This window comes from Oncorhynchus mykiss, chromosome Y, assembly GCF_013265735.2.
Source record: "Oncorhynchus mykiss isolate Arlee chromosome Y, USDA_OmykA_1.1, whole genome shotgun sequence".
Lineage (NCBI taxonomy): Eukaryota > Metazoa > Chordata > Actinopteri > Salmoniformes > Salmonidae > Oncorhynchus > Oncorhynchus mykiss.
In genome coordinates this window covers 42715652-42726689 of record NC_048593.1, presented here as the reverse complement: position 1 = coordinate 42726689, position 11038 = coordinate 42715652, and the positions used below count along the sequence as shown (strand labels likewise).

The window sequence follows — 11038 nt, the reverse complement described above, 5'->3', positions numbered from 1 at the left end:
TGAGAAGGGATTGCGTGACGATTAGTTTACCAACGGCGTGACGCAGCATGACACCGTAAACACGATTGGTCGACAGTCTGTTGATGGAGCGTTGCACGTTTATTTCAAATCATTTGTCAAAGGGATTCCTATCTCCTCCTTTCTCCAAAAATATTTCTGACCAGCCTGAGGTTGGGGTTTGAGAAGTGAAAAATTCTTCATTAGTTGTTAATTTTTCTCGAAATCTGAAGGCACAACAGTTAGACACGTTTTTCTGTAAGGCTATTAAGACTCTATACGAATGGTAACAGCTCTATCAAACTGAAACATGGCACCTCACCTAGAAGTGAGTTAGAGAGGAATTAGGCAAGGTTGTCCTATCTGACTGTGTCTGATTTTATTAATCACCCAACTTCTTACAAATTCTTTAAATAATAGTCCTGTACAAAGTATTTCCATAGCTGGTAAAGAAATAATTATTAGCCAGCTGGCTGGCAATACTACACTTTTTCTGAAAGAAGCTAGTCAGATTCCCATATCGACCAAATGTGATAGAATCCTTTCCCAAAGCGTCTGGTCTATGTTTTAACATTAATAAATGTGAACTCATGGCTGTCAAAGATTGTGTGGTTTTCTTATCATTGTCCTTTAATGAATAAGCATCATTTTTCTCCACACAGATATTATATATGGAATAATCCAGACATATTGTATAAACATGCTTCTTTGTTTTTAGAGTATTGGTTCCTAAATAATATCCTATTAGTGAGCCAACGTGTAAATGCAGAGGGTCGTTTACTTAATTATAAGGAATTCTTTATTACTTTAGAAGATCCCAGTAAACAACTAAAGATGTTGCAATTGTTTTCGATGCCAATTCCCTCAGGTGTTGTTTGCTTGATTATTCAGGAACGTGTCAAGACCTGACCACCAGAACATACATATTAACCTCGTTGACTCATCAGGAACGTGTCTGACCACCAGAACATACATATTAACCTCGTTGACTCATCAGGAACGTGTCTGACCACCAGAACATACATATTAAACCTCGTTGACTCATCAGGAACGTGTCTGACCACCAGAACATACATATTAACCTCGTTGACTCATCAGGAACGTGTCTGACCACCAGAACATACATATTAACCTCGTTGACTCATCAGGAACGTGTCTGACCACCAGAACATACATATTAACCTCGTTGACTCATCAGGAACGTGTCTGACCACCAGAACATACATATTAACCTCGTTGACTCATCAGGAACGTGTCTGACCACCAGAACATACATATTAACCTCGTTGACTCATCAGGAACGTGTCTGACCACCAGAACATACATATTAAACCTCGTTGACTCATCAGGAACGTGTCTGACCACCAGAACATACATATTAACCTCGTTGACTCATCAGTAGGATATATTTGTTTTTCTATTGCTCCAGTCAACAACACTCGAGCCATAAACATTTCCTAACGTTGTCGTACAGATATAAAAACGTGTCTATGAGATCTATAGATACACAAGAACAATAGAAACAACATTGAATGTAAAACTAAGACTAGGTTTTCCCAAAAGGGCTGATGATAAACAGTGTGTGCAGTGAAACATGTTCATGGAATAGGCCTGTTTCCAGTACTAACAGTTTGCCTACTAAATTAACTTTTACTTGTGATGTTTGAAAAGTTTGTCCTAAAGTTTGTCTTGCCATGTTTTTTTTTATTTTACCTTTATTTAACTAGGCAAGTCAGTTAAGAACTAATTCTTATTTTCAACGACTGTGATGTTATGTTCTTCAACCTCCAGTATAAACGGTATGGTGGTTCATCATGGTTCACAATGCACCACCGCGGTGATCCTCAGTGACGTCTGGGCGAGGTGGAGCTGAGGTATCCGGGTCGATGACATCTGTTTGATGTGGAGGTGAGAGACAGTGGCCATTTAGCCGGCACCGTCGGGAGAGTGATTTATTTTCTGGTGCATTCCTGGTTCATTCGCATGGTTCCTTTTGTGGTTACCAGAGGTACCCCAGAAACCTTCTGTGCTTTACTTGGTTACCAGAGGTTCCCCAGAAACCTTCTGTGCTTTACTTGGTTACCAGAGGTTCCCCAGAGTCTTTGCTCTTCACTGGGTCAGCATCCCTGCGCTGTCTGGAGAGTCTTTGCTCTTCACCGGGTCAGCATCCCTGCGCTGTCTGGAGAGTCTTTGCTCTTCACCGGGTCAGCATCCCTGCGCTGTCTGGAGAGTCTTTGCTCTTCACCCGGTCAGCATCCCTACGCTGTCTGGAGAGTCTTTGCTCTTCCCCCGGGTCAGCATCCCTGCGCTGTCTGGAGAGTCTTTGCTCTTCCCCCAGGTCAGCATCCCTGCGCTGTCTGGAGAGTCTTTGCTTTTCAGCAGCACTTAATTACATGTATTTTTGTTGTTGCCATATCTAAAAGAAAGCCTTATTATGTTACAAATTACAATATTGAAACAGTACAAAACCTTAACGTTGATATAAAAAAGTTAGCAGTGTTATTGATTGTCAATGGTGTTAACAGCAGGAACAGTAACGCCAGTGACAAATCTGATGACAAGATGGCATATCAATATTATTTCCTTTCCCTATACTATAAACTGTGTAACACCAGTGACAGGTTTTAAAACTGCGCATTCCATTACCAAATTAATCATAAAATTGCTAACACATGAGTGCAGACTCACCATTCGCTCTTCAAAACAGCCCAACCTCCAATTAACCTTTGACCCAGACGTTGGCAAGGATGGTGCTGTTTTTTTATTATTATAACAATTGACACAAATGCATTTGGTCCAGAAGCAGAATAAAGAAGCCTAACGTTACCCCTTCTAGTCCAAAAGGTCCTTGAACATGTTCTGTTTTTAAAGGTGAATTGGCTCTAGAAGCCAAAACAGCCAAATGCTCCATCCTAAACGTCAATCGATTGTCAATTGTGGTACGGTTCTAGAAACAATAAATCACTCTACTCTCATATCACATTAAAATAATTTCACAAATGCAAATTACACACTTATGTGCAGTGTTTTAACAGGTTAACACAGTATTTTTCAGTAAAAACATGTTTACTGCGTCCGTCTTCCGTTTATAGACGGGTGTTCGGAGACTCAGATAGCTAATTAGCAGATTGTCCACTCTGTCTTCCGTTTATAGACAGGTGTTCAGAGACACAGATAGCTAATTAGCAGATTGTCCACTCTGTCTTCCGTTTATAGACAGGTGTTCAGAGACACAGATAGCTAATTAGCAGATTGTCCACTCTGTCTTCCGTTTATAGACAGAAACAGATAGCTAATTAGCACAGATTGTCCACTCTGTCTTCCGTCTGTTTTCCATAAACAACGCGCTGTAACATGGAGTTATGGCCTTGTGGGAACACTAACCCTATAAAAGGTGTGTAGTAATTTCACCCTTTTTGTTTTCTGAAAACGATTTCTCACGGATATGAAAGATACGCACCAAAACCGTACCGCAAGCGATGTACGTTGATGTTCAGACCGAATGTCTGGGCTCTTAATTTATTTGTATTTTATGTATGGAACCTTTATGTAACTAGACAAGACAGTTAAAAACAAATTCTTATTTACAACGGACGGCCAAACCCGGACGACGCTCTATGGGACTCCCAATCACGGCCGGATGTGATACAGCCCGGATTCGCACCAGGGACTGTAGTGACGCCTCTTGCACTGAGATGCAGTGCCTTAGACCCGGCTGAGCCACTCGGGAGCCCCAATGTAATGGAACCGAGAGTCATGTTCAAGGCTAGACCAGAAGAAGAATGTGTATTGTGACAAAGACGAGTAGTTACACAGCCGTGTAAATATGACACACAAACAAGTTGTCGTCAACACGAGTCCAGTGCAGTCAACAGCATTCAGGTTCAATAGACATTTATTATACATACAACACACATTGCTTTATACATAAATGTGCAGTTTTAGCGGTGCACTTAAAATGATGGAACCTTAGTTACTAATAATATGAATTGTAGTTTTCATTTTTCTTTATATAGTATTATGATCAACAACACAGATGACTCTCGACTATGGGTTATAAAGGGACACCAACCCACACACACACACACAAACGAAAAAAAGAGTCACTTTTGTTTCCTATAAAATATCATCTTGAACAGAACATGACGCTAAGCGTTAGTAGCTAGCCTCCTAGAATGATTAATGCCATTGGCTATACTGCACACCACTGATTAAAAGCATAACAAGAAATGCATTTAAGGTGGTTCTATCGTCTTCCTCCGGCGACCAATGACAGGGACGTGGTAGAAGTGTTGATAATGCTACTTTTACTGCCTCGGTGTGTTTTTTTTTTTTAAGGAGTGACGTTTCAATCCAGAGATTTTTGGATTGCGAATGAAGAACACGGTTATTTGTTTCCATGGTGTGGATAAAAGCAACAACAGAGAAGCATCAGTTAGCTGGTTCCTTTAGGACTGGTTTCCTGGACAAAAGATTAAGTCTAATCCAGGATTTAGAAACTACTTCACCATCGAGTAGGTTTAAAAAAATAAATACATTTAAATCCAGAACAAGGGTTTGTCTGTGTCTGGGAAACTGGACCTTAGACCCTAGACTCTGAACCTCTGGGTGCAAAATTCCTGCAACTTTTCCCAAATTCCAAGATCTTCCAGAAATCCCGGGTCGGAGGATTCCGGATTTCATGTTAACTCACTCCTGAGTCTTTCAACCAGGATTTCTGGAAAAGCTGGAGACTTCGGGAAAGCTACCAGACTTTGCAACCCTAACCCCCATACCCTCTCCACTAAACTGGTGGTGGAGCACAACCATTTTTAACAGAGTTTTTTGGGGAAAATAACATCATCATCCAACAGTTGTCTTGAGAGGGGAAAAACCTCTCCTCTTCTAGCTAATCACAATATGTCCCTCTCACCAACAAACCATTTACATGTCAGAGCCATTGTTGGAGACACTGGTGTAAAACACTAGAGCAGCAGCGTCGTCCATTTTGGCTCCTGTAGTGCACTCACCCTATACTGAATAAGCAGTGAGGAGTGGAAACTGGGTTCCATTTTGGCTCCTGTAGTGCACTCACCCTATACTGAATAAGCAGTGAGGAGTGGAAACTGGGTTCCGTGTTGGCTCCCGCAGTGTGTTTTTAGAGAAAGACCAACGTAGATAGTAGGAGGACAACAGCGGAATACGGAGTAGAACACTGACACATCACTGATGTTAATACCACCACACCTCATCAACAGGAAGTTAACTCTGATTGGCTCAATGACACTAGCATGTAGTGTGAGGAGGATGCATCTGACTATTAGATATCTGCTTTGTACGTTCATTTCCTTTTGTTATTCTTTACCCCTTCTGTTTTCCTTCTTCTTTGTGTAAATCTCCAATGATTTGTTTCTCTCTAAAAAATAGGATTTTTGTTGTTGTATGGTTTTGTATTATAAACATTGAAAGGGGGAGGTGCCTACAAGTCCTTCTGGGGTTAGGGTGGCCGTTGGCCTGTGTTAGGGTGGCCCGTTGGCCTGTGTGTTAGGGTGGCCGTTGGTCTCTAAATCTGTGAGAGTATGTGACATATGTTACTGTAGTATTTAAGACCCTCAGGAGAAAAATGCTGACAATAACACACCCCCCCCCCCCCCCCCCCACACACACACAACACTGTACACACACTACACACAGAGCAGCACGCACAACCAACCCCCCTCACCCACCCACCCACCCACCCACGACAGACAACACACCTCAAACACAGCACAGTACTTTCTCACCACAGTTTCAATAATAAATAGATTAGAAATAACCTTCTCTTTTGAAATAAAAAATAAGTAGGTAGGTACCATCTCTGCGAGTAAAATTAAGTTCAAAGCGACACACGAACAAGAAAGCAAAACAGGATTGGGGTTAGGGTTAGGGTTAGGGTTAGCAAAACAGGATTGTTGGAGATCAGATATATAGAAGGATCCCAATAGTACAGAAGAACACCACATTCATATTACTATACAGTAGTACAGGTCCAAGCGTTGGATCAAATCAAGGAGGAATATATATATATACTGGGATACGTACAGTATGCAGCTCCACACACACACACACACACACACACACACACACACACACACGAACACACACACAGAGGAGTAGGAGGAAGCAGGTTTAAGTCCAAGTCATCTGTCAAAACCGTCTCTCCCCTTTCTCAATCCGTCACGCTCGCCAAAACGTTAATGCTTTTCACGAGACCTCTGAAAGAGAATCTGGTTGACTTAATATTAAGTCTTAAGTGCATATCTGTTATACCGCGAATACACACGTCTTGGAGACTAGCCTGCTCTCTGAAAATATACAGAAACACAATGTATACAGGTTGATATGTGGCTAAAGAACATGTTGAGCTTTAGCACAACAGCAACAAAACACAGATGCTGATGGCAGGGAAGAGAGAGAGAGAGAGAAACCACCATTTGTGGTCTCAAGGAGACAACGACAACAACAACCTGTGCAATGTACATTCATGACAGATAAAATAGGTGTTGTACTGTACAGATATAGATATTCAGTAACTGTGAGTTCTGGCCCTGCCTGATACAGAGGCGTAATCTGTAGAGCAAGGTGATTTCTGATCAATGCTGAGTGACATGACAGTTGGCCATTTTGGCTCCTGCAGTGCACTCCACCCTATACTGAATAAGCAGTGAGGTGTAGAAACTGGGGTCCATTTTGGCTCCTGCAGTGCACTCCACCCTATACTGAATAAGCAGTGAGGAGTAGAAACTGGGTTCCATTTTGGCTCCTGCAGTGCACTCCACCCTATACTGAATAAGCGGTGAGGAGTAGAAACTGGGTTTCTGTTTGAATGACAGGGACTAGGCTGCTGCTGCTTACATACAGCCTAGTATAACGATGGATGTGTATGTGACTGTAGCCCTACCGTGTCATAACAGCGAACGTGACACACCGCTGAGTGTAGGGAATGTGGTCATATCCTAGAATGCTGATCATATGGAATAAGAATCTCAGTGACAATCTAACTGTATGGCCGTAGGTAGACATGTTCAATATTACACAGGAGCTGACACCATTTGAGCGCATAGATAGATATATATATATATATATTGATATACATTGACATTAACTATATAGACCCAGGGCTGTCCAACCCTGTTCCTGGAGAGAGACCCTCCTGTAGGTTTTAACTCCAACCCTGTTCCTGGAGAGAGACCCTCCTGTAGGTTTTAACTCCAACCCTGTTCCTGGAGAAATAACCCTCCTGTAGGTTTTAACTCCAACCCTGTTCCTGGAGAAATAACCCTCCTGTAGGTTTTAACTCCAACCCTGTTCCTGGAGAAATAACCCTCCTGTAGGTTTTAACTCCAACCTTGTTCCTGGAGAAATAAACCTGTAGGTTTTAACTCCAACCCTCATCTAGTGCACCTGATTCTAATAATTAGCTGGTTGAAAATCTGAATCAGGTTGGTTACAACTGGGGTTGGAGTTAAAACCAACAGGAGGTTTATCTCTCCAGGAACAGGGTTGGAGTTAAAACCTACAGGAGGTTTATCTCTCCAAGAACAGGGTTGGAGTTAAAACCTACAGGAGGTTTATCTCTCCAAGAACAGGGTTGGAGTTAAAACCTACAGGAGGTTTATCTCTCCAGGAACAGAGTTGGAGTTAAAACCTACAAGAGGTTTATCTCTCCAGGAACAGAGTTGGAGTTAAAACCTACAGGAGGTTTATCTCTCCAGGAACAGAGTTGGACAGCCCTGATATAGACCCAGGAACATGTTTCCTGCCATAACGAAATAAACAAGACCAGGAGAAACATACATATTCACATAATGACATGTGATGTGTTAACAACATCGGCAACAAAGATGTTATGGAACAGCAGTGGTACATGAATATTCAGGAGTGGGAGGGGTTTAGTCTAAATGGGTTAAATACCTGACTCTTTATACAAACCATACACACATTCACATTTACCATAGATCTACACTCCTCTAGATAGGTCTGCCCTGTCCTACGTAGGACACGTTTCCTCTGTGGTGGACCATAGATCTACACTCCTCTAGATAGGCCTGCCCTGTCCTACATAGGACACGTTTCCTCTGTGGTGGACCATAGATCTACACTCCTCTAGATATGTAGGACAGGGCAGACCTAGGACACGTTTCCTCTGTAGTGGACCATAGATCTACACTCCTCTAGATAGGTCGTCCCTGTCCTACATAGGACACGTTTCCTCTGTAGTGGACCATAGATCTACACTCCTCTAGATAGGCCTGCCCTGTCCTACATAGGACACGTTTCCTCTGTGGTGGACCATAGATCTACACTCCTCTAGATAGGTCGTCCGTGTCCTATTTAGGCCAGGGACGACCTGTTTCCTCTGTAGTGGACCATAGATCTACACTCCTCTAGATAGGTCGTCCCTGTCCTACATAGGACACGTTTCCTCTGTGGTGGATCGCCGGGTCACTCCTATCTCTCAGTGAAGTCCTTGGGGAAAGGGAGGTTGTTTGTGGCTCGGGCTGGGAGCGGGGGCTGGCTGCTGCCTGGGACCACCCTGGCTGGGATCGGAGGGGGCCGGGAGAGGAATGTGGAGGTCAAGGTGGTGGAGCCAGTGGCCCAGTGTGGGTCAGAGTCGAAACCAGAGCAGGAGAACTGAGTCTGGGTGAGAGATGGGGGGGAGGTGGAAGCAGTTGGGGCTGCTGGTGGAGCCTTGGCTGGGACGGGGAGGACTGAATCATCATCGAAGGTCACCCACAGCTGGGCCCGAGGGGGAGGAGGGGGCTGGGGGCGGGACGACAGGGGGGTAGGGGTGGAGGAGGGAGGAGACAGGGGGAGGTCAGGGGTGGAGGAGGGAGGAGACAGGGGGAGGGCAGGGGCTGGAAGAAGAGGGCGAGAGAGAGGAAGAGCCAGGGGGAGCATAGGGGCAGGGAGAGAGGGAGCAGTCAGGAGAGGGAGCGCTGGAGCAGGGATGAGGGGGGTCATCGATGGGCCAAGCAGGGACATCGTCCGGTGGAGCGATGGAGGGGGTGCAGGTGCCCCTGGCGTCATGTTGGGGGCAAAAGCTGGGAACGGGGCTGGGGTAGGGGCGAGGGGCTGGGTGAAGGCAGACATGGTCCTGTCGAGACCAGGCCTTGAGGCCTTCTGCTGGGCAAGGAAGTCAGGTGTCAGGGAGCGCCTCTGACCCTGCTGCACCAGAGGACCAGTGAAGGGGTTGGTGCTGTTGGGACGGGCTGGGACCGGATCACTCAGAAAGGGGTTGGGAGAGCCCCGCTGCAGGGCCTCCTGGGACCTACTTCGAGATGGGACCGGGGGAGGGGGGAGGAGAGACCGGGTGAGGGAAGGGGGGAGGGTGGAGGAAGAGTCGTCGTCGAAGCCCTGCAGGGTGGACAGAGGGGTGGAGTGGAGGGATGAAGGGAGGGTGATAGAGGAAGTAGGGAGGGTAGGAGCTGAGCGTAAGGAGGAGGTCCTGGTCAGTGATTGGGTGTTGAGCCAAGAGGCGGAGAGGTCAGAGGTGAGTGTGTCAAAGGGTTCGGGCTTCCATTGTGCTTCTCTTTGGATTCCATTCACCCCATTGATCTAGAGGGGAGAAAAAGACACCGGAGTCATCAAATCAGAGCCAACGTTGGGAAAAAGCTGAGCCAATGGCAGTTTATTTTGACGTAATGAGGAAATAAGTAAATGGAATGTAATCGTAGAGTGACGTTTCAGCAGTAAGAGCTCTCTTGTTATAACATGCAACAAGTCTACTTTAATAACCTACGACTACACTTAACCAGCTATTATATTCCACACAAAGTACCTAAATACCTAACCAGTGAAAGGACTGACCAGGTGACCGTTGGCTGCATTACCATTGGATGACACATTATATATAAAACACGATACACCAGGAAGTCGTTCCATATCAACACAGGAAGTCGTTCCATATCAACACAGGAAGTCGTTCCATATCAACACAGGAAGTCGTTCCATATCAACACAGGAAGTCGTTCCATATCAACACAGGAAGTCGTTCCATATCAACACAGGAAGTCGTTCCATATCAACACAGGAAGTGGTCCATATCAACACAGGAAGTCGTTCCATATCAACACAGGAAGTCATTCCATATCAACACAGGAAGTGGTCCATTTCAACACAGGAAGTGGTCCATTTCAACACAGGAAGTCATTCCATATCAACACAGGAAGTGGTCCATTTCAACACAGGAAGTGGTCCATTTCAACACAGGAAGTGGTCCATTTCAACACAGGAAGTCATTCCATATCAACACAGGAAGTCATTCCTATCAACACAGGAAGTCATTCCATATCAACACAGGAAGTCATTCCATATCAACACAGGAAGTCATTCCATATCAACACAGGAAGTGGTCCATTTCAACACAGGACGTGGTCTATATCAACACAGGAAGTGGTCCATATCAACACAGGAAGTCATTCCATATCAACACAGGAAGTCATTCCATATCAACACAGGAAGTGGTCCATTTCAACACAGGAAGTCATTCCATATCAACACAGGAAGTGGTCCATTTCAACACAGGAAGTCATTCCATATCAACACAGGAAGTGGTCCATTTCAACACAGGAAGTCATTCCATATCAACACAGGAAGTGGTCTATTTCAACGTGTTGATCAAAGGCAGGATATATGTAAAGGAACGTCGATGTGTTGAAGGAAGGTCAACACAAATTCGGGGGTAGATTACCAGGCTAGATTACCAGGCTAGATTACCAGGCTAGATTACCAGGCTAGACGTGGCCGACATGCATTGATTGAACTGGACTGAACTGGCAAAACATCCCGAATATTTTTAAGGTCAGATGTGTGGATTGTCATGCTGGCCACGTAAAAAAAACAACAACAACAGTTTAAACAACAACAACAACCCTTTTTACCAGTTGATGAACATATAAAACCCACTGTTATTAGATTTGTGATGGGCTAGGAGACACGATCAAATAAACACCTACAGATGGATCAAGGCAGAAATCAACAAAAATATGAAGCAGGTGACTAATGTATGGGAGTAGGGAGA

The 11038-nt window shown here is 44.5% G+C and overlaps 1 protein-coding gene across 7 annotated transcripts in view; it reads right to left on the bottom strand.

Annotated features, from left to right (window-relative positions):
- Nucleotides 1-8348: 8348 nt before the first annotated feature.
- The window catches only part of synj1 (synaptojanin 1), a 100208-nt gene continuing 97518 nt past the window's right edge, over nt 8349-11038 (bottom strand). For 6 of the 7 annotated variants that reach the window (XM_036967229.1, XM_036967233.1, XM_036967234.1 and 3 more), the window contains one exon: nt 8349-9573. In XM_036967229.1, the coding sequence (XP_036823124.1) occupies nt 8467-9573 (1107 nt within the window). In that variant the 3' untranslated portion in view covers nt 8349-8466. The remainder of the gene's footprint in view (nt 9574-11038) is intronic. The other variant, XM_036967235.1, reaches the window with a different exon arrangement.